This window comes from Apostichopus japonicus, chromosome 1 (assembly GCF_037975245.1).
Source record: "Apostichopus japonicus isolate 1M-3 chromosome 1, ASM3797524v1, whole genome shotgun sequence".
Lineage (NCBI taxonomy): Eukaryota > Metazoa > Echinodermata > Holothuroidea > Aspidochirotida > Stichopodidae > Apostichopus > Apostichopus japonicus.
In genome coordinates, this window is record NC_092561.1 from 6,790,073 (window position 1) to 6,816,197 (window position 26,125).

At 37.1% G+C, this 26,125-nt stretch overlaps 2 protein-coding genes across 3 annotated transcripts; one reads left to right on the top strand and one right to left on the bottom strand.

Moving 5' to 3' along the window:
- Positions 1 to 1,037: 1,037 nt before the first annotated feature.
- LOC139965590 (uncharacterized) lies at positions 1,038 to 19,300 on the bottom strand. The gene is made up of 8 exons (XM_071968119.1): positions 19,163 to 19,300; positions 17,701 to 17,977; positions 13,719 to 13,844; positions 12,107 to 12,358; positions 8,699 to 9,486; positions 7,967 to 8,033; positions 6,991 to 7,116; positions 1,038 to 5,647 (listed from the first exon to the last, which is right to left on the bottom strand). Exons 1-8 carry the CDS (start codon positions 19,208 to 19,210, stop codon positions 5,640 to 5,642), a joined length of 1,692 nt encoding a protein of 563 aa, XP_071824220.1. The 5' UTR covers positions 19,211 to 19,300; the 3' UTR covers positions 1,038 to 5,639.
- Positions 19,301 to 19,316: 16 nt separating this feature from the next.
- Positions 19,317 to 26,102, top strand: LOC139965608 (large ribosomal subunit protein bL21m-like). 2 transcript variants are annotated; one of them, XM_071968152.1, is made up of 7 exons: positions 19,317 to 19,341; positions 20,625 to 20,697; positions 21,754 to 21,809; positions 22,293 to 22,453; positions 23,101 to 23,153; positions 23,928 to 24,031; positions 25,047 to 26,102. In XM_071968152.1, exons 1-7 carry the CDS (start codon positions 19,332 to 19,334, stop codon positions 25,109 to 25,111), a joined length of 522 nt encoding a protein of 173 aa, XP_071824253.1. In that variant the 5' UTR covers positions 19,317 to 19,331; the 3' UTR covers positions 25,112 to 26,102. The 2 variants fall into 2 exon arrangements, with proteins under 2 accessions (XP_071824253.1, XP_071824261.1); XM_071968160.1 differs by lacking the exon at positions 19,317 to 19,341 and adding an exon at positions 19,520 to 19,740.
- The last annotated feature ends 23 nt before the right edge of the window (positions 26,103 to 26,125 follow it).

Sequence of the window (26,125 nt, forward strand, 5' to 3'; positions counted from 1 at the left end):
CTGGATCGTACCTTATATTAGTCCGGGGAGAGAAATAGGGAAGGGGGTCTGTGGGGTTGGGGAGGGGGTGTCAGAGGAGGGGGAATGAAGAAGGAAGGACGCATGTATTAATAACACGCTAAAATGGAAACTGGTAGCATAGACTAAACATTGTTTTGCTCAAAATATGGTATACAACATTTGACCAAGAAATTCTGGGATCCCTGGCGTACGTAGCCTGCAACGACCTCAATACCACACACCCTGTCTTTTTTATATCCTGGATTGACCCATGATTGGCTATATGGGCGTATACTACTGAAACGAAATAAACAAAATCAAACTGATTTCACATGTGTGCAATCAGGATCTGGCTTCTTTGCTTCCTTTCTTTTTGCTTGGATGTTAATGAGCACGTATGGAAGTACAAGTGGTGCAAAAACTGGTCTAGTTGAGGCAAGTTTAGACCTCCCAGGAGCAGCGTACGAAAGTTGTTTACTACAGAGTAAAGAGATTTGTTTACAACTATAAACGTCACTTAGTCACGAAAACTTCAAATCTCATAGTAAAAATGTTCACGGTCATGATACGGAAAATTGAGGGTGTCATGCATGTCAAACTTGTAAGCTATCCAGCAATAGGTAACATTTAACTAGTGAGAACTTGTGTATAGATTTAGGGACCACATTACTTTTTTACGATTTAGTGTGTAAGTCAATGGGTGTATGCTACAATTGCACATGTCTGCAACTGCAGTGTTACCCTCAACTAAAGACAAGCACGTAGGATGGGTCAGGGTGACACATGTCAACTTCAGAATCTGTGGCTGTTTTCAAGGTCTTCGCTAACCAAAGCCATTCTGAAATACGTGGTTGGAAAAATGTAGGAAAAGGAAGGAAATAATATATATCCTATTAGGGGTTTGCAAGAGACTGGGGGGTGTCAATTTCAATCATATTTCTTGATCTTTCATATTCATGGAGTCAACTCGCGACCCCAATTGGAATAAAAATTCAGTTACAGACTTCATTGAAAAGAAAACAATTAAGGCAAAACCATTGTAGTAAGGACATCTTTATTTATTTTAACCTCAAAATTAACAACAGATTTTTTATTTTATTTTATTAAATACTTAGTATTTTGAACTTCAAAAGTCTGGTAAATTCCCTATAGGAAGCACAAACTTTCAGTACCTTTGAAATAATTTCTATAGATAAGGTATTAAAGATCAATTGATTCCTGAAATGAGTATTAAGTAAGGCACTGGGTAATACAAATTATGAATGTTCATAAAGAACTAATAAATAAATTAAATTTGAATTGTAATAGCAAGAAAATTAGCAATTGATCTAGCTCATAATTTTAACCTATAAATGGTTACATGGAAGACAGTCAGTACACACACGCACACAAAGAAAAAAGGGGGAACACGATGAGAAATTGAGAAGTAATAGAAAAGTCAATTATGAAAATAAAGTCATCATTGTGATTTTCTTTTAAACTTTTTAGGGAAAAACAATCGGACCGGCGATGCTTTGTGACATTTCTTTCAATACAAACTTTTAAGTACACAATTATGACAACAGGAATCAAACCAGTTTAATGCTCAATTCATCCTAAAAAATGGACACCTAGCCCCCCCCCCCCCACACCAAAAAACCCGAAACAAACCAGGTACAGGTAGATGACTTACGTCTTGTGTTATACCCTTTCTGGTAGGTTTACAGTTGAGTTCGACAAAAAAGTTTCATAGTCTGTAAATTCATTATCCACTGCATCATTGAGAGACTTTGGAGTAAGTAACAATCACAGGAAGATTTGTAGATATGAAAATATTACTTTTAGATAATAAAATGTCTGCTTGAAGATATACTGTACATGAAAACACCATATGGCATAAACAAAATAAATATATAATTTAAGTAAAACCATTAATTATACTTCACAAATAATAGAAGCCAACATAAAGAACATACCACAGAGTTGAACATTAGTAGCAGTATCCCAAATCATAAATAAATACCACCATTTTTAATAAAGGAATTTTATTTTAAGTATTTCCACAGATAATCTCTTGCAGTGCTTAAGAAGTTAAATAATATAAAAAGTAATTTTTAGCTAATAGATTCTTCTCATATTTAGTGTAATGAATAAAAAGCGTTTGCTTACAAAATGTTGTGACCATTATTATGTGACCAAATATTGATTACTTTAACATACATAAATACAATACAACTTCCATACTCGACAGAAGAGAGTCCAGAGAAATGTGCCCATGCAAGCCTCAACACCCTTTTGAACCTTTTTTGGGTAATAAAGATTTAGTTCCAGCATAGTTTTATTTTTCAAACCAAAATGGAAAAATGGAAAAGTTCAGCAACCAGTTGGTGCGGGCGTGGGTGCAGCCCATTCTGTACATTTGTAGCGACTCTCTCTTCGCACTACCATTTCGGTAGAAAACTGCTGTACTTATCTACTGGTACCAGCTTGCAGGCCCATTCTATTGAGTAAATTCCTAAATTCAAAACTGCCCAAATACTTAAGACAAAATGGCTCTATCAAAAGTACACCCTGCCAATTTGATACGAGAGGGGGGGAGGGGGTGATATTGGGGGGCCAAAGAATCCACCAAAGTTGACAAAATTCAGTGACGATTTTGTACAGTTATTTTGCTGACCCCCTTCCCCACTTCATACCATTATCATATCATGATATACAGTTTTTTTTATAAACTTTCAAGGATTCAACTCTTTGCGGTTTACAATTTGATATCTTCCCTTTCTAGTATCTGCTTACCTCTAATAATTCTCCCAAAAAATGTCAAAGCTAATTGTTACGATAGTCTTTCTCAACTTTGGGGTCTCACTTTTCATTCCTTTTAAGTGTAAAAAATACTATCAGTGTAAAAATACTGCCAGGTCGTAAAATTATAGCTCTAAAAAAAAAAAAAAAAAAAAAAAAAAATAGCAATGTAAATGTAAATGGTGCCAAATGCTATGAAACAAGATGACCAATGTAAAGCAAGGAAAAAAAATGAAATATTTAAAAGTGACGACAGAGTTGAAAAAGAATGGACTGAAATTCAGATGAAGAAGAATGGTACAATGCTCATCTATTATCTGTGATAATGTTCTTTGTCTAGCAAACTGTGGACTAAAATACTACTTAATGAATATTCATGTTTCACAAGCATTATTGCACTACTACTTTTATAAACGATTAGATTTTGAGATTCTTTTTTATTTATTACTTGATCAATTTTCATATTAATAGGATATTTACAAATCTTATAATTTAATTCTGATATTATTGCCAATTATTGCACGATATTATTACGAAAATTTTTGTAAATTAACTTGAATTTAAATGATCGAATTTTTAATTATTGAATTATCGGAAGCCCATAAAACAAATGGCCGACTGTGGTAGAGCCTTTGTTTCAATGTCTCTATTCTTCTCACTGTGCCTTCCTCTCCCCTTCCAAACCCCAAGACCCCCTCCTGAGACCTTTAAATGCATCTGACATATGGGGCCAGTCCCGAGGTCACAACAAAAATAATGGATTTTTGCTCTTAATTTTGACACTTTCGGTTTTATTATATAATAGGGATCACTGCTCACCAATTGCTACCAACACACCAAGTTTAAAGTTCAAGCAACTTTTACTTCTTGAGATATCGTGTTTACAAGCTTTTCAGCCTTTGACCTCTGGTGACCTCAAATGACCTTTGACCTCAATGAAAAGAGATACAGAACAATATTTAACCGAAACAATATTACTGAAGTATATCACTTTCTTGAATGGGAGAAAAATAAAAGGATGAAATTGAAAACTTTCAGTGCAAAAGCAAAGTAGCGGAAAGGAACTTTGGTACATGCTCTTAAAAATTAAGTAAATTCAGAGGGCAGTATCCTACCATTAATGTTTAATTACAAAATTGATTATAAAAAGAAACAAATTTGGCAACTGACAAAAACAAATTTGAACTGTGTCAAGTTTTGGCTCGGTGTGACCTTGGGTTACTGATACACTTGTTACTAAAATTTTGGTATTTTCGTTTTGGAAGAAAGACTCATGAAAATATCAGATTAGCAATTCAAAAAATATGCAACATTTTAGTAATCACACTGAAGAAGTGATATTATGAAATGCTGTTTAACTTAAGGCAGGGAATTACTTTTCACATTTCTAAATGTTTGAAGTACAAATGCAGATATTTTGGCAGGGAGTATGTAAGTTGCAGGTCTTGTTTTTCAACGGATGAATAACTTCAAAGAAAAAAAAAATTGAATTCCCAAAATATTTTATCATCTAAGAAGAGACAAAAATGAGATGAAAAATTCAGAAAAACCCAGGCTGTGAAAGTGTGAAAGGCAGGAAGAAGGATCTAAAGAGAAAAATAACAACTGATGCTGTTAAAGAATAGAATAAATTATTGCCAAATGGCACTTTTAGACAGAATACCATGTTCGTTTACCATTGTCTTTCTGCAGTTCGAATTTGTTTTCAAGATATCAATCTCTACTTTTTCTTTTTTGTGGAGTCATTTTCAATTTCAGGATTACATCATCTCCTATATCCTGCCCTGTTTCATGTTAATCCATTTAACTTTGAAGTTTCAGGTCATAACACTTTGAAGTTTGAAAGGTTTTTTTCCTGAAAAATTTTACAAAAAAAAAAAAAACACTAACAAGAAAAATGTCTAAATTAATGCTATAAAAGAAATCACCATCACCAAGAAAAAGTTGAGAAATATTTGAGTTTCATGACGTTAGTTTCTTTAAAATTCAACTGATTTCAACCATACAAACTTCTAGTTAATTCAACTAACAATTAAGAAATAATTTTTCTTTTTTAATAATCTACCTTCTTTTTTAGATGTCAATGGTTCAATTGTGACCATTAATCAGGGGACCTACGTTCTTCAGCCTCAGAATTTGAAGATCAGAATCAGATTTTGAGATCAGAAAAGAAAAACACATGAAATTAATGTGTTTGGTAAACAAATGCTGGAAGAAATAATCCAAGCTGAAATGAAGAGATTTAATTTCCCTTGAAGTGATACAAAAAGAAAAGTTGTTCATGCTCAAAACCATTTTTTTTTTGTGGGGGGGGGGGGTGGGGTAGCTCACCGCACTTTTTAATGGAGATGGCGATCTGCAAAATAAATTGTAAAATTCTGTCAATGACATTTTTATTTCAAAAATAAATGATTCTGTAGATGAAAATTTCCCAAACCAGAGATGAAAAATTTGTACTTTGATGAGTTTTAATGAGAGTTGTCCACAAGCTTTTAAATTTTGATAAATTAGACCTATACATCGATCCTACATTTGTCTAAGCCCCTGTCAAAGTTGGGTTCAGAATTTTAAAGAATATTTCTTGCAGTTGTTTTTTTATTTATTTTCATATGACTGAAATATGATAAACCAAACTACTTGTGTGAGAGAGAGAGAGGGGGAGAAAAAAGTGATATGTTTGAGACTTGTGTAGTTATGAGGAAATGATGTCAGTGAATTGTGTGATCCATTCATCATATGACACTTTAAAGAATGTAAAAGCTAAAGGAAATTTAAAAAAAAAACAGGATTTTTTACTTCTTTGATTGTAAACCAAAAAAAATAGATTCAACCAATCTTGTTCTTTCTTGTACCATCTCTTATGATCCTGTAACGAGAAAAAACAACAGGAACGAAACGTTACACGGCTAACGAGATGGAGCCAAGTTGGGGTATTCATGTGCTAAGACTGACTATATCTTCAACCGATGTCTGTTAATAGGAAGCATCAGCCTAAATTTTTGTGTCTGGATTTATGGCCAAGATGTGATTTTGACCTTAATATTCAACAAATGCCTGTTCTTACTTTTTTGGTAGCCTACTGCACTTTTTATACCAGGTTGGAATCTCCAAGTTTGTAAGATAACCTCAGCACTTTTTTTTCCAAAAAAATTCTGGTTATTATTAATAGTCTCATAATGGTAAATCGTACCAAGCCTAAGGCAGATGCGTTTTCACCTTCTAAGTTCAAATATTGATGTAACCATAGAAATTTCTTCCACTACGAACAAAAACATTCAAACTTAACACCTGCACCATTATATCAAACAAAGGTGTGCTGATTGCACATTTAAACGACATTTTTGAGAATATAAAATTTTGCAAAAGTCTAATGCTCTTGTCAAACTTACTATTCCAGGAACAATTTCAGTTGAATTCAGAGAGAGAAAAAAGACACTATTTTCAGAAATAAGGTGGATCTCCCTTTCCTGCATCTGAAATTTACGTCTTGGACGACATTTCACATCAAGAGACACGTTTATATTAACAAAACTTTTTGGTGATTTCCCAATTACAAGTTATCAGAAGGAGCACTGCCAGCATCCCAATTCTAATAATAACAGCAGAGAAATTGTGTACTTTGCTCTGTAAGGTTTGGCAGATTTAGCCGCTGGCTACGAAAGATCCAGACACAGGTACATTCTGGTAACCATGGCAACGTATCTAAATTTATTTCTCTGAATGAAATCCTATTGGGAGGTTTCAGTATCCTAACATGCTGCTATAAGGTAACCAATGCAAGGTTTTTACATTCTGTTAACCTAGCTTTGTTCAGCTTTAACATACCGTTAGGTAGGCAGGACCCACCTATTATTTACACCCTTCATTTCAAGTAGCTTAAAGTTGTTATAACCTGGCATTGGTTATTGTTAATAACTACTGTCGTGTCAAAGAACTTTCCAGAAAATCAGCTCACAGTTTCAAGTGTCAAGCTGCAGAAATGTTGGTTGAGCCAAAATCCGATAAAAAGTAGTGATCAATTTATCAAACCTAGTTGATTAATCGACGAGGATACAGTTTTAGCATCCTGACGTTTTGTGACATACACTACCACACTACAGATAATCGCTGCTCCAATTTTGCGTGCTTCACTTCACGACCTGAGCGAAGCGGTTCGTAAAACCATCGTAAACCGATAAGAAAAATGAAATGATTATCATGAATACATGCCATTAATTAGATAATCCACTTTGTTGTAATGTCTTCTCTGGTAGGCTTCGTACCATCTTCTACTGAGGACAACCATCACTATGACGACCAGAACGATTCCAAGGGCCAGGGAAAGTATCAGGATGACTGCAGAAAATAACGAAAAGAGATCATTAAATGTCAGCGTGTTGAGGATCAGCCCACAAATCAGGCCAGTCGTACATTGTTCATTGACACGCTAGTAGTCGCCACTATAGGATTCCATATGCAACTGAAAGTAACATGTACATTTCTTGAAGTCATCACTCTGGGATCTTTGGTTACAACTGCTAGAAACTCACATGTTCTTTTAGTTCATTTTCTAGCAGTACTCACTGTAGGATTCCAGATGTAGTAACTGAAAGTGACTCAAACTTTCTTCAAGTGACCACTACAGGATTCAAGTTGCATACGAAAAATATCTCAATCTTTATTGTAGTCATCACTACAGGATTCCAGTTACAACTGAAAGTGACTCAAACTTTCTTCAAGTGACCAATTATAGGATTCTATCTGCACCTGAAAGTTAACTTGTACAATCTTTTAGTCCTTACTCTGGGCTCTTCAGTTGCAATTCCAAGTGACTCACACGTTCTTGTAGTTGTCACTGCTGGAGTTCCAGTTACAACTGAAAAGTAGCTCATTTTCTCATTTTATGATTCCAATTACAAAGTGACCACTATAGGATTCCAGTTGCAAATGCAAGTAACTTTAACTGTCTTGTAGTCACTACTCTAAGAGTTCCAGTTGTTTGAAAAATAACTCAAAATTACTTGAAGTCATCACTGTAGGATGTCCTGAAGTAAATTAGCATCTTTTTCCATGATATCTCAATCTTAATCACTTTAAGATATCCCTCTTTTATCACTCTTTTATGTGAACAGATTCATACACACCCAATTTAGATGTTACATAAAAAAACTCTGGCAATAGCCAGTTTCTGTAAAAAAAAACTTACAATTATTTGTCTGAAAGGCAAAGATCTTGTGGGCGTTGGCCGGAATATCTGACGTTGTGAAAGTCTCCTGAAGAGAAGAAGAATCTTTTTTATTAAAAGTGTAACAAGAAGTTGTGTCAATGGTTCTGATTGGGCACAGGGTGGCTCTATCACTATGAATATGTCAAGTGATGTATACACAAAGCATATGTATCACTACTTTTATACATAGTAACAGTGGACCCTATCTATAAATATAACAGCTCCGGGTTTGGTTGCTAAGTACTACAAACACATTCATGTTACACTCACTAATTTGAGATGACACACTCTCTAACTTGAGATATCACACTCACTAATACGAGATGTCATACTCACTAACACGAGATGTCACACTCACTAACACGAGATGTCACACTCACTAACTTGAGATGTCACACTCACTAACACGAGATGTCACACTCACTAACACGCAAGGTCACACTCACAAACACGAGATGTCACACTCACTAACTTGAGATGTCACTCAATAAAACGAGAGGTCACACTCAATAACTTGAGATGTCTCACTCACTAACTTGAGATGTCACACTAACTTGATATGTCACACTCACTATGTGATGTCACATTACTTATATCATGTTACATTAGCTGACAATAACAATCCTGCCCCTTCAATTCAGTTCAAAAATCTGCTTTTTTGTTATCCTGTTAATGTATTTTATGTAACAGGATCCTTCTACTGTGACTCACATTTGCTTTTTCCTCTGTTGTTTCCGTCGCATATGCCTCCTCTGTTTTATGCGATTCGTCGCCTCCACCCTCCTCCGTGGAAGACTCTTGACTCTTCTTCGTACTCTCTGTCCCCTTGGGTGTCGCTGAAGTTACCTCTGTCTCTTTCTTTGGTGTTGTGGACTCTGCTTTTGTCGATGTCGCCGTACCCGTCGTCGAGACCGTTTTGGTCGATTCTGCCTTTGTTGTGGTTTCAGCTTTCTGAGTCGTGGTTTCAGGTTTGGTCGTGGATTCTTCCGTCGGTGTTGTGGGTGTGGTCGATGGCTCCGCGGCTGGCGTTGAGCCAGCTTTGGTAGTGGTCTCCTCGCTTGTAACCGATTGCGACGGAGTTTCTGCTTTCGGCGTCGTCTGTTTCGTAGCCGTCTCGACGGTTGTCGTCTTTCTTTCTGTACTTGCAGTGGTCGCGGACTGTCTTGCTGTGCTTTGAATCTCTGCTACCGTGGTGGCTTTAACCGTCGTCGCGGTTGTGACTTTTGTGGTCGATTCTTTCTCAGCAGTTGACGGTGACTTGTCTTGGGGGAGGGTAACGCTGGTGTCTACGATGACGAGATTATCCCTCTTGGGTGTAGTTGGACTTTCTGTCGGTTTGGCGGTTGTCGGCTGCGTTGGTTCGACCGCTTTGGTGGACGGCTTTTCCGTAGGCTGCTGTTCTGGTTTGTTTGAAGATTGGTTTTCGGATGGAGGTGTTGGACTCGTCTCTCCATTCTCATTGCCAGGTAGTTCTTTCACATCAAGGTTGGTTTTGGGTGCTGAATGAAGAGCATAGAATGTTATCAAGGTAAAATGAGATTGGGCCAGCATGCGACGTTGACTATACGTAGGCGAACCCTGGCACACATTTCTTTTGGGATATTCCTCCACCAACTTACCTGACTTACACGGAATTTATAGGACATTTTTAGTATGCCGTATACAGTGGCGGAACTAGGGGTATTGGTCAGGGGGGGCGAGAATGGTCTGTAGGGGCGCTTTCGATACTATCTAAGCGGAGCGCCACCATAGGTTGGCGCGGAGCGTACAGAAACATTTTGAGTAAAGATACTCCCTAGATCGCCGGATATGACCCGGGCCTTACTAATATGCATATAAACGAAGAATAAATAGGTGTCATCGCCATTTTGTCAGAAAATTACACCAACAAAATGTGACAAATGTCAATAGGTATTTGGGAGCGCAATAAAAAAGTTAATAATCGCAAATATGCCAAAAGTGGTAAATAGCTGAAAAGGGCGCTGGCAGTCCATTTGAGTCCATCAGGGGGGGCATCCGCCCCCCCTGACTGTATGGACTCTCCGCCACTGGCCATATATATATATATATATAGTAGAGTCTGGTCCTTGTTGGCCAAGCAAATACAAGACAGCTTCATAAACAAACTGGTGTATGAATTTTAACTTGCTTCTTGGACCGGTTTCTTAAACACGCCGGAGCATGAACGATACGTTTCTTGGACCGCACTGACTTTAGAGACCCTACTACAGGATTGTGGGGGTGGGGGTACCGGGGTCAAAGCAATGTTCAAATGTGTAGAAAGAACCAACTATGGCAGCATCATGCCAACATGGCCATCAATGCTATCAAGAGTCCTGGACTCCTAGTGTTACTCGTTGCATAATTTTGGGATTTACGATTCTAACCAACACTGAAGGTTTTCTAAGTTATTTGTGATTTACTAGAGTTTTCTGCCTCCAAACCCTCAGTAACATCCCCATCATAAAAGCAACTAGTCCATCCGTCTAGAAACAGGAAGCTAGTATATGTACATACTACATACTGTATATCCTGCAGGTCTGTTTGGCTGGTGGAACTAGTTTCACTTGACAAGCAAGCATTCATGAGCAGGTGCTCTTTTGAGGTGTGACTAGCCTTGCAAATTCTCAGAGATCTTGGACTGACATGATTCTCGTGTCAGGACAGGAAACCGTTGACAATTGGTAAAACTGCATTAAATTCCAAATATGCATAGCAGAGCAAAGAATTAACTATGCTGCGAAATGACCCCTCCTTCCAGACTCCCCTCATTCCTCCTCCCCGCCCCCCCCATATTGCTACTTTCTTTGGAGATTAGCTAGGTCACCCAAATGGGACTGAAAAGAAGCCCAAATTATGAACAACTGAACTACAGCCAAAAATGATTAGCAGAACAATAGATTGAAGTAACATTTAGAATACTACTGTACCATTCTCCTTTACCTCTCTACCTCACAAAGAAGAATAGCGCATAAGAGATTTTTAACTGCCATCCCCCAACTATCCCCCCCCTCCAGCCCCCCTCCAGTACCATTTATGTTCTTTTAAAGATTTGATGATGGGTAAAAAACCCTTTCAGCAATTAGATCTCTATGAGACGTTGTCTCAGTATACGTTCTGTTGCCTGTATTAGTCTAGTGAACGTGGAAGTTACCTTTGACCTTTCAGCTATCATCAATCCTAAAGCACGTCCTAAACACCTTCTTCCTTCTCGACAACGACCTCTTAACATTTACATTACTAGACTGCTATTTGCTCTATAGAACTGACAGCAAATACCCAATTATACGCCCTGCACATTATGTGTGTGGGAGTATTGGTTACAAGTACTTTTTGTTTAAACATTACAAATATCAACGTGGTAAATTTTTGAGTCACTTTATATTGCAGTGGTGTAATCTAATAGCATATATGCTATCAGTTTACAGTCACAAGTGGTACCTGTTGTACAATATAGAAATAACCCAAAGATACCGTACTGTAACACTTAGTGATGACTAAATGGACATTTTAAGATTCCTTGCCTTGTTAGTTAATAGCTCACAAGGCTATATACTGGTAATGCATTAGTATTTATTTAGCTTAGGCACTTTGTGAATGGTAGTATGCTGAGGGATCTGCCTGATCCTGCAGCCAAGCTGCATAGGATGCAGCTTTTTGTGCTGTGCAGTTTCACACAATAAGCACTGCTGGTCTGCAGAACGTAATCTCTTATCTTTGATATTTCATTCAGCTTTGCTGCAGGGGAGTTTGCAGCAGCTGCAGCTTAATTGACAGGGTGCCTGAAATACAGTTTTAGGACTAGTGACCACTCAGGACTAGAACCTCGGGGCAAATGCTTTCGCCGAATTGATGTACACGCTCATCCCCCTTATCCCTTTTAGATCAAGACTGTCACCATATGATTGTGTCTAACTGCAATCTTGAAATTCTACTGAAATTCTACTATAGAAATGATACAGATGACAGATAAATGCTATACATATCATGTCCTCTCACTGCAGGACTAAACATATGCACAAAGTGGAAGGGTATATTATGCTAATGACATGTGACATGTTTCATTCATGAATATTCATAAATATACAGTATATGTGTTCACTCATGAGTTCACTTCACCTTCATCCTGATTGGACTGTCTCTTCCTCCTCTGAAGGACTGACGATGGCTGACGACTCTGCTGGATCCATGAAAACGCACTTTTAAGTAGTTGCCATGGCGACAAATGAGAGTCTAACTTTGGTGGTGGCAAGAATGATGACTGGCTTTGTTGAGATGGCAAGTCTTGTGAAAATGGCAAGATATAATGATTGGCAGGTATGGCACTTGGATTACTGATGAAGGTATCATGGCTAAGCTGATTATTTGCAGCTGTGAAATGAAAAATTACACACAATTATGGTTGAAATATCACCTATTTTTATAAATCTGGAGAACAATGGATGTGCATATCTACTTTGCACGGCCACCCAGATTAAGTAGTTACATTACTAGATCTGGTAAGGTAAGCAAAATATCCCTCAAGGATGTTCGATGGCTTTTGATACCATAAAGGAAAAAGCTATTGAATGGCTATACTTGGATGGGTTTCCATAAATTGTGCAAGTTCACCTCACATAAAGCCTCTAAATACACCTTCCTAAACAACTCCTGAGAATAACTAACCGTATCTGATACCATCCCTTTCACCCCCCCTCCCCCTCCATCCCCATCCATCCCCTGGACCACACGCCGACATGAATTTGCCTTATTTGCATTTACCTGCAGGTTACTCTCATTTTGCATTGTCCCTCCCTTCCCCCCCCCCCCCTCATCTCCTTCTCCCCATTTCACCAACACCACTGCCTAAAGATATACTTCCTTTCACTTGAAACTCCCCTTTCACAAAAAGAATGCATGTCATAAGTAGTATCGAGATAAGTATTTAAGAGTAGTTATAAGTGGCTACAAGTATGATAAGTGGCTATAAATAGTTATAAGTGGCTATATGAAAGTATAAGAAGAACTATAAGTGGCTATAAATAGTTATGAGTAGCTATATGAAGTTATAAGAAGTTAGGAGACAGGTATAAAGTGAAAATGCGAATATGTTTTGTCTAATACACAAGAAGAAGGACAAAAAATGCTCTCAGACCACTCTTTTTAAATTTCAAAATGGTAGGTGATGATATAAAAGCTAATGGTTTGGCACAGTGCTTCTCAACTAGGGTCCATGTGGATCCCCAGGGGAGAATTGAACAGCCTTGGGGAGAATTGAATAGTCTTGGGGGAGAATTGAATAGTCTTGGGGTGGATAAAGAATGAGGGAATCCGCTCTGAGGAGCAGACTCGATCTTCTGTAGTGCTAGCAAGGGTCCCATTAATCAATGATCTGAACACTCGTAGCCTACTCTTATTATTCAATATCCAATGATTATAGATAATGATGAACGTTCTATTTTGTGTATTGATGAGTGAATCGTAACAGGTAACATGAACATTGATTGATTGAATCGTAATGCTTGGTCGTTACAGTATATGGAAAAAAGTGATCGATAGAAATACAAGACCTGTACATTTTTGTAGGAAAAATTATTTGTTGGGGGGGGGGAGGGAAAGAGAGGTTGAGAAGCACCTGTTTGGATGAAGCTTACTTAAACCAGCAAAGTAATCAATCAGCAGGGTTAAACATGAAAATGTTTACATGACTTTTTTTGAACTGATAGGAAATTGGAAATGGACATTTACTTACGAGCATGCACCCAGGCAAAATGGAAGCCCTCCGACCTTTCAAAGGAGCAGGTACGACACATTACCAGGAAGCAGTTGATTTCAGCAGAGACGTCACTGTCGTAATAGGTGACCAGATTGCAACGACCTTGCAAAAGAAAAAGAAGGGAATAAAAATAAGCAATACATATTATAATTCTAGATTGTCAACTGTAAGTACTGTATACCAACAACCATATGCAAAAGTCCTTGGAAAATATCATTTCACAGACATATTTGGAATAAAAAATAAAAAATAAAAAAAGTTAAAGAAAAAGTAAGAAAAAGAAAAGTACCCAAATACCCTGGTACTGTACGGGTGGGGGGGGGTTGCAACCTTTTTCAGGTTCGTCAAAAAAATGTATTGCTGTAGGCAGCCTAAATATTACACCACAATTAATTATTGGTAATTTTCCTCCAGACCGTTGGAGAAGGTAACTAATTAATTAAAGGTAAATATTACACCACAGTCCGAGTCAGGAGCTTTGAGAGCAAGGCCGTCAGGTCCTGGGAACAATTATGTTACTGTAATTAATCTTCGCATATTTGAAGTCCTCATATTTTCTTCTCAATGTATTATGAAAATGGAAATATATTGTTCTTCATCCCATATTAGTATATCCCTGGCTGCCCAAATTGACCACGGACTCTGACCACATTGTCTCCCCCTCTCCCTTCCCCACCACTCATCAGGCCTGAAAATGGTCATTGTAGCCATTTTAGTTTATTTCAGGTCAGTGCTTTAAATATGTTATTTTACTACAATACTGACTAGTAAACACTACAGTAGTTTGTTTCTTTAAACTTAAAAGAGTGCTAATATATTATTAATTGACTCTCTCAAGATTAAATACATATCTATGATACTCTGGCAAAATAATATCAAATACTAGAAACCTGAACTAAGTGCCAGTATTCACATTGAACATTCTATACATCTGCTTTGAATTCATGAGTTTTGTTTTCTTACAAAACATATGCTTCTGTGTACTACTGCAACAGCTACAATAAACATCATTACAATAAATTAACTATGTAGGAATTTGACCATTTTTTTTCTTGGGGGGGAGGGGGATGATGATGGGGGCAGGGAATTTTCTTGCAGAGCAATCCAATTTGCTATATATACTTAATCCCCCAAGTATATACCATAAATTAAAAATTGGCAAATTCCTGGCATCTCCCTGACAAATATTTTTTAACACAATGCAGCATTGCATTGTACTAATTAGTATATATGTCACTGTATCCATGAACTGAAGGTTTTGATCTCACACAACTGTATTGGTAACTTGTACATGTACAGAGGTGTAAATTCCTTATTACATTCCAGTTCAATGATAGCCATGAATCATTTGTACAAAAATCACCCAATCAATACTTATATTGTAACAGCTGTTCACCTACTGTTTCCTCAGTAAATCCACAGTGCAGGTTTTTTGCGTCACAGAGTATAGCAAATAAAATTGTGGGGCACCTGCATGTACTATCATGTCTCTATGTTTAATACATAGCAGATGTAGAACTTTATAAACATGACACATTCAGATGGCTCGTTAACACAGCATTTAGGGTCTTTTCATTCAGTTCTTAAGAATTATTCTTTGTCATCAGACAACTGGACAGTTGTCTGATGATCGCCGCGGCACACTGCAGGCATGAAACTCGAGTAACAACATGCTGTAGGTTACCGTATAGGTAGACTATATTATGTACCTGCTCTACTTCTATGTATTGAGCACTTTTGCAGCTCAGGAAGTGAACATCTGAATCTTTGTTATATACAGTATATATATCTCCACAAAGTACAAAAACAATGATTGAGCTGTGGGTTTGCTTCTCTGTTAATGAAAAACCCACATTTGCATAACACCCCTAATTTTGAAACCCACATCTGCATAACACCCCTACAGTAGTACATGTTTAAAACCCACATCTGCATCACATCCCTAATACATGTTTAAACCCACATCTGCATAACACCCCTAGTACATGTTTAAAACCCACATCTGCATCACATCCCTAATACATGTTTAAACCCACATCTGCATAACACCCCTAATACATGTTTAAACCCACATCTGCATAACACCCCTAATACATGTTTAAACCCACATCTGCATAACACCCCTAACACATGTTTAAAACCCACATCTGCATCACATCCCTAATACATTTTGAAAACCCACATCTGCATAACACCCTAGTATATATACTGTACATGTTTAAAACCCACATCTGCATCACATCCCTAATACATGTTTAAACCCACATTTGCATACAACACCCCTAACATATTTTTAAAACCCACATCTGCATTATACCACCCCATATATGTTTAAAACCCACATCTGCATAACACCCCTTGGAATACATGTTTAAAATCCACATCTGCAGAGCACCCCTAATACATATTTAAAACCCACATCTGCATCACATCCCTAATACATGTTTAAACCCACATCTGCATAACACCCCTAACATATTTTTAAAACCCACATCTGCATTATACCACCCCATATATGTTTAAAACCCACATCTGCATAACACCCCTTGGAATAAATGTTTAAAATCCACATCTGCAGAGCACCCCTAATACATATTTAACACCCACATCTGCATCACATCCCTAATACATGTTTAAACCCCACATCTGCATAACACCCCTAATACATTTTAAAAACCCATATCTGCAATTACATGTTTAAAACCCACATCTGTATTTACACCCCTAATACATGTTTTCTCTCTCTTTGCAAACATACAAGTCTCAGGCCGATCATTAAACAGATAACAGACCGAGTGATCAAACAAAACTATATTGCTAGGATTCAGTAATGAACACTTAAATGTCAACAACTGTGAATCAAAATGAATGCCCTGCCTTTTGTACAAACTGTATTGGACTGAACTTAAAGGTCACCTGTTTGCCTACTGTAAATTATACAAAATCATCTGCGATACTACTATATGGTTGTTTGCTGCATATTTTACTTCTGACATGTACGTGACGAAAGGTCTGGAAGGGGAAAACTTGGGCAGTGGTATTTCATTCCCTTGCTGATGAGGTACGGTACCATCGACAAATGTATAGAAACCGGAAGAAAGTGGTTGTCACTGGCAATTGTCAGGCACCTGGCCATCTATAGTTACACAGTAGAGCACACAGTGCAATGTTATTTCATTTCATGACATGTCGCTATCAAGAAGGATATTCTGAACCAATAGAGAATGCATACTTTGGACATAATATGAAGTTTCTGGGCCAACATACATGAGATTCCACCCTAGCTCCTCTCTACTCACCTCTCCTTTTTTTCAGTGAGCTGCCACAGGTATATCAATGAATAGATTCAACATTTCTTTCCCAACTTCTTGAAAACTTATGAAGACTGAGAATATCATATGAACCACCTCAGACCGGGGGGGGGGGGGGAAGGAAGGAAGCTTCCAAAAAGTGAGGGGCACAACATCAGAGGGGCACTTTCTTATTCCACAACCACCACTCGTTATGCTATAAACCGATACACACCGGCCATATCACTTAAATATATATGATGTGTTAGTACTGTATGCTATCAATACTATTATGATGCGCTGCAACATTGATTGTTTATTTATTTATTGAGATTGTTTATTTTTAATCATGCTACAAAAAGATATGGGATGCCATTTTATAAATAGAATGTACAGACTAAAAATAAATAATTAAAATAAAATATTAAAATTAACAAAGCCTTATGATATCCAAAAGACAGTTCTTCATCAAAGGGGCACATTTTAATACCGTAGGGCACATTTGCTTTTTTGGAAAAAAGTGGGGGCACGTGCCCCCCGGCTCCTCTTCCCCTGCCCTCAGAAGAAAGTGAGATCCCCACCACAACCCCCCTCCCAAATTGAAAAAAAAAAATCTAAACAAATGTTAAAGCAGAAAGACCAATATAAAAGGCCCTGTCAGACTATACCTTGCCTAGTTCCTTCTTCCATATCTATAATATCCCTCCAGTCCTGATTACAACAGGACAATATGCATTCATCCATGCTATCTTTGTGGAAACCACCTAACATGACCATCTCCGAATTGGCTATATCTAACACTCTGTTGCTGCCTTCATTAGCATGGCAAGAATCTTCCGAGATGGGTTCAGTTTCCACATGCGATGCTTGGCTTGTCAGACAAGCCAGCATGAGGTAGAGAAAAGATACTTTGAACTTCATTTTTCTTCTTTTTATTCTGAAAAACTAGAAAGAAATAATATAGTTGTCAATAAGTTACAGCTGATATGTACACGTGAGAAAATATGAAATATTAAAACCATTTATTACTTGAAAGTCAGTTGGTTAAATTAATGCCCTGTTTACAACGAATCCAACTTCATCCAAGGAATCATTTTTATAGTTTAGTATTACATAGCAAAATGCTATGCTATGCAAACTCAGGTGTGTGTTGTAAACAAATGTAAATATGTATCAATACCTATTTGTACAGTAGTGCATCTTAATATCTTTTGTACTACACAATTTCCTTCATTACTTTACGATAAACACAAGTTTAATTTACCTCAAAATGATACTACTGTAGTTATTGGGTTCAGGAGTATTTATTCCAAATAAGTAGTTTATCTTAGTTTCATCTTATAAGCTTTTATTTTTTTTATCCTTAAACTTGCTCTAGTTTTATTAACAAGTACTTGGCAATCTTTTATTGCATTGAAATCCTAATGCACTACATAGCTAATGTCACACACATGATTCTGTACCTAAGCTGCCTGAAGGTTGCAAGTTAGTCTTTTGTATGCAAGAGGCCAATAAACATTTGTCAATTAAAACACCTTATGTATATTCTACAATGTGGTCTAACATTAGGCTTTATGACTGCATCATACTTTCATTCAAACAAAAAAAAGCCTATGTTAGGTCAACTGATTTTAAAAATAAGATCATCTTAAATGGATCACCACACTCCACAGCCATTCCTTGCCTTCATTGACTGGAAGAGGCAACTTAAGTACCTAGGCGACTCCCTATGATTATGAAAACATTTACAGTATACAGGTAGCTCAAGTGTTTGAAATAGTATTAAATATTAAAGCCACAACAACAGATAGAAGAAACATTAACTATATTAGGACAAGACCAATTGCTAACAGTCAGAAATAGGCCCTATTGTTGCAACAACTCGATGACTGATGACGGAGTTTTCCAAACTGCTGATTTGAAACCAAACCATGCCAAGCATTTACTACTTAGCCTAACTGTCTATATACAATATATGCCTACTGCAAATATTTTTCACGACATGTAATTTAAACGCCGTTTATACCTATATTTTACTGACCTCTTTATCCAGCAAATATTTCCGAAATTAATATGTCTGACTACAATGGCGTCCTTATACATAAATAACTAATTTGCGTTACTTTGTACCTCGCGCGCGATCACTGAAGGGTGAAGTTTGTTCAGCGACGTGGACATTGAACTGTACTCGACTTCTTGACATTTACATAGTATAGAACTCAGCCTGGTGCCCAGAGCGACGATAGCTAGGTAGACTGAAGCCTCTAGTTTGCATTGGTCTCCTAGGTCTATATCAGATATGTTATATTGTAATATCAACTGTTATTCGTTAATTAGCTAAGTTATTTGATTGCTATTTGATTCCCTCCTTCAATTTTTTCTTTAATTTTAATTATGGTTTAATGAAACATTAAGTTCTCCATCTAGAGAAACAGTTAGAAACGTTCATTCATCGAAACGTATTGGATATGATCCATCGCTTCGGTCATTATCTCGTCGCGTAACTACTACTAATGTTGTTCGCTTGCGTACGTTCGGAGCAGAATACAAAACTTCTTTTGAGATCTTGAGCTTAAATAACATCATATCAATCTGCTGTTTGTTTGTCATCGGGATGGCTCACTTGAGAATAAGACAATGTTTAAAACTAGCAAATAATACCACATTATCCAGGGTGGGAAGTTTATGCCAACTCTGTAACCGCACATGTGAGTCAACTTCAGGCTTCGACAAGGCCTAACGTTACTTAAGTTGTAGCCTAGCCTTAATTAGCCAAAATTTAGGAAACAAATATTATTTTATCTACAACTCTATTAATACTTTATACATTCTCGTGAAGGTAAAACCTAACTAGGGGCATTCCCAACCCTCAGTGAAAAACTTAGTAGGTTCTGTGCGACAAGTTTTCAATTCAGTAGCCAAATGTTTGGTTAAACTTAGGCCTAGTCCTACTCCTAGTCCTTTCCAATCCTAGGTAAGTTAGGTGCATGAGAATTGTGCATAAGTAGGCTACAATTCACCCAATTTGTCGGATGAATTCTAGCCTAGGCATATGTCCGTTACTAGGATAAGCCTGTCAGCAATGATATCCACTCAGCAGCAGAGTGAATGATGAATAGGCCTACTGCCTGCTCTCAATGTTCATTTGGCTTCTGTATGAAAATGTGTCAGTCAGCTTGTTCACCAGGAGATAAACTTGGCATGTTTTCCTATTCATTGAAAAGGCAAGGCAAATTGCCCAAATTAAATGGCATTCATACTATTTGCTCAGCTGCTAGGCAAATATGAACATAGGCTAGACTAGGCCTACTGTTATAAACATGGGAACCAAGGTATAGAGATACATCATCTACTGACTATATTGCGACAGAGTTTGATTATCTACAGTAAGAGATGTTGGGTGGGCTGGTAGTGTCGCTATCATTTCTTGTGTTGTTCATGAACACTGCAAATGGGAAATCCTATGAAGTGAAATAGTAGTGGCAGTGAGCTTTCAGTACATTTGAATGATGCACTCTGCTGATTTTTATAAAGATTTTCATTACTGTAGCCTTGAGAACACTGCTATTTAAGATTTTTCATTTGTTGTCAGATTCATTTGCAAGCGTAGTCCCAACACACATTGCATCCCAAGTCAAATGCAAAAGGATACAATTGTCCAGCAGGTAAAATATAAATCCTTTATTTGTGAGATTACTTTAGATTAAGATTACTTTCAAGATAGCTTTACTGATGATTTGTATAATAATAAGTAGTAACAAATTTCAAATTTTTCCAGATATGCTATTATGCTACCTAGTTTAATTTGCTACAGATATCATTTCATACAGAAAGACTGGCATTCTAAGATGTGTTGTAATGGTATGGTTGATTACAACATATGATAGTGGATAAAATCAGGTGACCAGACATCCCCTATTTCTGGAGACAGTCCCCAGATTTTATGGATCATCCACGGATTAAAATGTCCCTGAAATTGTACATGGCTTTCATGTTCTGGCAGTCATTACTGATCGTTCTTAAATTTGTAAAAAGGCCCAGAATAATATAAATTTGAAAGAAAAGCCTGTTCCTGAAGAATGTATATAGAAATGTGGTTATTAGACCATGGATCGTTCTTGAAACAAAACATGATCATTCCTGTTTACAGATCTCAAAAGATTTTTTATAGCCCAGTATTATATCTCAATATATGTGTCAGTTGTGAAGATATTTTTAATAATACCTTGTGTCCAAAATTTAGAATGACACAATGACAAGAAAATGTTTTAAGTTGCCAAATGAATGGTGGGCAACATTTCGTAGCTAAACTGTGAGTGGTAAATCACCATTGCGTAGTTCCAAGTGTCTGTCAGAGTTTCTTCAAAGGAAATCTCAGTGATTTCAGAGACTGCAGCTTGTCATTTGCAGAACTAGGAAAAAATACCAATATGACAGCGCCCTCTATTGGTTTAGGGCATGTCTGGAAATCCCCATTTTGTACGCTGTTACAGTATGTACTTTTGTGTGGGTATCTAAATTTGTAAAATTCTTGTTTTACAACACAAAAACTTTTAAGCATATGTGCAGACATTGAGTATTTCAAATTGTTATACAGTGTAAAGGTGGACCTAAATTGCTAGTGTTCTTGCCATTGATATCAAAACCTCTTTTCACATTATGTGCTCATTTGAAAACAAGAACATGTCACAAATATATTATTCATTTTAATTTTCTTACAGAAATTTGCTTAGAAGTTATAGCTCTGAGGTTCTAGTTCCCTTTGCACATCGTCATGGTAAATTAGCTTGTATCTTTGATTCTTTTTAGGTGCTCTACTTTTTCTGTTTTTGATTTCCTTCTGTATGTCTCTCATTTTCAACACAAGGTCTTTGTTGCCCTTCTTTAAAGCATTTGGTCATCACCATGTTTGCAACAGTATTCACAAGTCTTTACAGTACTCATCTCGTTGGATAAGGGGTTGTGAGAGTGGGGGGGGGGGACGGCATTAGGTTGTTGGATACATGATCTGGAGAACAGTCAGAATAGCTAAAAGCAATAATATATTAACCAAAGAAGAATTTGAAGTTTTGACAGAGCAAGATGTTATGCATTAAATGGGTCTTAACAATCATCTTTGTAGGAAGTCTAGACAGAGATCAAATCTTATAATAGTTTGAAAGAAATTAATAAGTAGATAATCTTACCTTAGATTTTGAATTCAAGATGATCTTTGGAGTGAATAAAGATTGATTTTTTTGTTTCCCCTTCCCTACTGAAGAAGTAATCAAAGATGTAAATGAGGAGATCAAGATGGACATAGGTCGAGTCTTTGCTGTTGTACTGATTGGTGGATCACAATTCAAAGTCACAGCTGAGGATTTAATTCAATTTGTTGGACACGTAGAAGCAGACGTTGGAGAGAGGATACGATTAGAAAAGGTAAATCACCGTACCGTAATGATAATAATGTTGTTCAGTCAATTGTCAGATCACCGACAGTACAGCACAGATGCAGATTTAGATTCAGAATACTTCAAGCGGAAAAGCCCAGTCTGTTTTCTCACAATTCATTTAACATTCACTGCAGGTAGTTTTGAAGTTAAGGGCTTTCTTACCATTATTAAACAAGTCTTCTGCTCAGATTTGACTTTTACGAAAGTTTAGCTGGTTGTCTCTCAGAAACCGAAAAGCTTCTGGAGGGACGTTTGACCAGGAAGGTTGTTTTTCCAATGAGAATATATTATCTAATTAGAGTAAATAGAATATATTGGTAACTTCTTTTCCTGTGAAAACGAATATACTGTATATATACAAAATACAAATATGTTGTCTTCTGCCTGGAGACATTTTGTGATTGTTGTACTGTCGTTGTCCAACAAGAAATTCAGTTATGAAAGTACACACCAGATGACCATGCAATGTCACTTGTGTTGCTGTTAATAATGAGAGAGTATAAAATCATGAAAGGGGTGAGACCTACCTTGATGACATTTTTTTTTCATTTATGCTCAAAGTTTTTTGGTAATGTTTCTTGTACAATAAAATGCGTTTCTTATGTTTGGTATATTTTTTTTCTATATTTGCAGGTTTTACTTGTAGGTGGGGATAACTTTTCTGTAATTGGAAAACCTCTTCTCAGGTGAGTTTAAGCTTAATTCAACATACATAATATACACTGATTTATTCTGCAAAATATTTTGTGAATTGATATCTCAAGTAATTGTTACTTAAATTGAAGTGGTTGTAACTACTGATATTGTCAGAGTCTATTTATTTGAAATTTTCTTTTTTAACAGAACAATTCCAATCTTTTGGAAGGGTTAAGAATGTTACTCAAACTCTTGACCCCCTGCAATACAAAGTCCTGATCAATTCTAGATTAACTGAACAATTGTCTGTCCTTCTATCAAAATTTATTCAATCTTTTCTCTATTATTTGTTCGGTGCAAAAGTTGTGTTGGATTTGGGTTTGAAATGAGAGCAATTTACACTAAATTTTGAGTATTCAAGCAAGTCAATGCATAGCCTCGCCACTCAATGCTCGACTGATCACGACCAAACTCAACTCAACTTTTACTGCTTGGATAGTTGGGCAGTCTGCATTTGCTGAAGACTTCAATTGATGTCAAGACCTTTGCCTGTTCTAAATTTTCATGTGACCTTAGCTAGCTCCAGTTTGTCAACAGCAAAAAGTCCTTGTGTGCAGGGATCAGTCAGTCTGTGTGTGTGAGGTCAGTTAGTTTAAGGTACATCGGTCTTCATGACAATGGAAAACTAGGTCACCACGGTCTGGTTGGGTCATGTTCATTAGGGCAGTGTGCAGCGGGCTTAAGAATGGACTTGCGCTGAATAAGAAAAACAGAATTGTTAAAAAGGGGAAACATAAACATTCTCAAAATTCATTCTTCCACAGTTCCGACATGGTGAGAATAGAAGCCACCGTGGTAGAAAAGACGCTCTCAGAGAAGAAGATTTTATTCAGATTCAAGAGGCGGATGAATTACAAAAGATACAAAGGTGATGAGATTCTCTAGATTGATCGTTGACATCTGCAAGCTGTCTCCTTGCTTCCCCTGCCTATCTTGTTACATTGAAAAGGAATACTCTGGTTCTGAACTCCATTGCTCGACCAAGATGTCAGAATTTTTTGCTTGTATCTTTATGTTGTTAAATGTGTTGAACAGGTCCGTGTTTCTTTGGCATGGGATAACTAATCATGGTATTATCACAAAAAATTTCTGGGCAAAGAAATTTGTCGAAATCAAAAGTAAAATTCTTCTGTGGAAGGTGGTGGGTGAAGCAATGTTTTGAATATAAAGAATAACAGCAGCTTAACTCCCTTTTAACATTGTTCCATGGTGTAACAATGGGTGATTGAAGACACAGCAAGACTTCAACAGTCTCACCAAGATAAAAGAATACGTCTTTTCTTGATAAATTTGTTTTATAGTATTTTTTTCCAGTTTTATAGACACAAAGACACAGCAAGACACAATTTTGTTTTGATGGGTTTGGAATGTAACAATGTGTGATTGAATTAATGTGCGCATCAACTGTACGTGTGTAAAGGTGTTAAGATTGTTTATGCTTGTGTCGGTTGTGAGTGTTGCTTGGGATGCGTGATTTGTTTGAATGGCGCTTGTTTTCTTTAAATAGGGTTTGGAACGGATTGGGAGGCTGTTATTACTTAGCGTTTATAAAGACGTGTTCTGTTATCTTGGTGTTACTTAGAGTTTGTAAAGAGGAGACGCGTTCTGTTATCTTGGTAAAACTCCGTTGATGGTTTGCAATTAATACACTTCGACGTAGTGACAACTATAACCCCCCGTGACTGGACTCTTTATTTTTTGTTGCACATGGCAAGAAATAATGTATATTTTAAGGAATTTAAAGATTTATATTGACTTGTAATTTATTGATTGGTTCAGTTCTGTCAGTAAATCTAAACATGTGGCATCTTACATGATTCCATGGTAGCTGATTTTCGTTCAAAGTTTTGACTCGCTTTGTTTTTGCTTTTTCGTTCCAACAGAAATGTGGGCTCCTCTGACAGTTCTACGCATTAATACCATTGAAGTAAACGCTGTCCTTTCGTAGCAAACGGCCTTCCGGAGAAAACAAATGTGATGGTCTTTACTCCGACCAGAGCCAGGAGCCATTCGTCGGCTGAGCGTGTCCAATGCCCCCATTGAGTAACGATTCCTTTAGCCGTAAACCACGAATCAATCAAGAGACTTATACAGTCCAAGGACAATGTTACCTGATATCCATCTTGCTCGTCAAGATATGTATGTATTTTATATCCTCCTGCAAGCAGGAACCTGCAAAGAAGCCTCATTGGCTTATCAAAGCCGCAAGCTGACCGAAGTCAGTCTCTTAGATTCATATTTAACGTCCATGATTATGAATTGTCAACAACTTTGTAACTGGACGACATACATTAATCTTGGAGTGACTCAAACCAGGGACCTTATGATTGAAACGCACCGGCGTTAACCAATGAGCTAACACTCCACAACACTGTACAGTTAACACTGTACAGTTAGGTATGTCTCAAATGTTCCTTTCATAAAGGCAGTCGGTCACGGTTCCTTTTATAAAGGCAACCACTGAGCTAACACTCAACAACACTGTAGAGCTAACACTGTACAGTTAGGTATGTCTTGAATGTTCCTTTTATAAAGGCAATCGGTCACGGTCTCATAATTAAGAATTCTCTGTAGAAGTCTACAGTACTTTCTACGGTATCCGCTGGTTCTGACCCCTCAAGAGTTAGGAAGGATAACTGTACTAGTCTCGGTGAAGAAAAGTGCCATGAAAGTAAAATAGTCAAGTGCTTGCTGAACTGAAGTTTAATCGTGGGTGACCAGTATTGAATTTATAGCATATTTGGGGGTAAGACAGGAGGACACCCTAGTTGATGATCAAATAGTGCTTGAGAAGTTGAATATCTGTCAAATATATCACAAAATACAATTAAACAAATATATTCTTAGAGTTTTCGAAATGAATGTTCAAGGTTCTAAGGACTTTATTTCAACGCTTTTGCCATCTGTTAAGTTTGAAATATACATTGTCAAACAATTGAGATCACAAACTTATTTGTGTTAT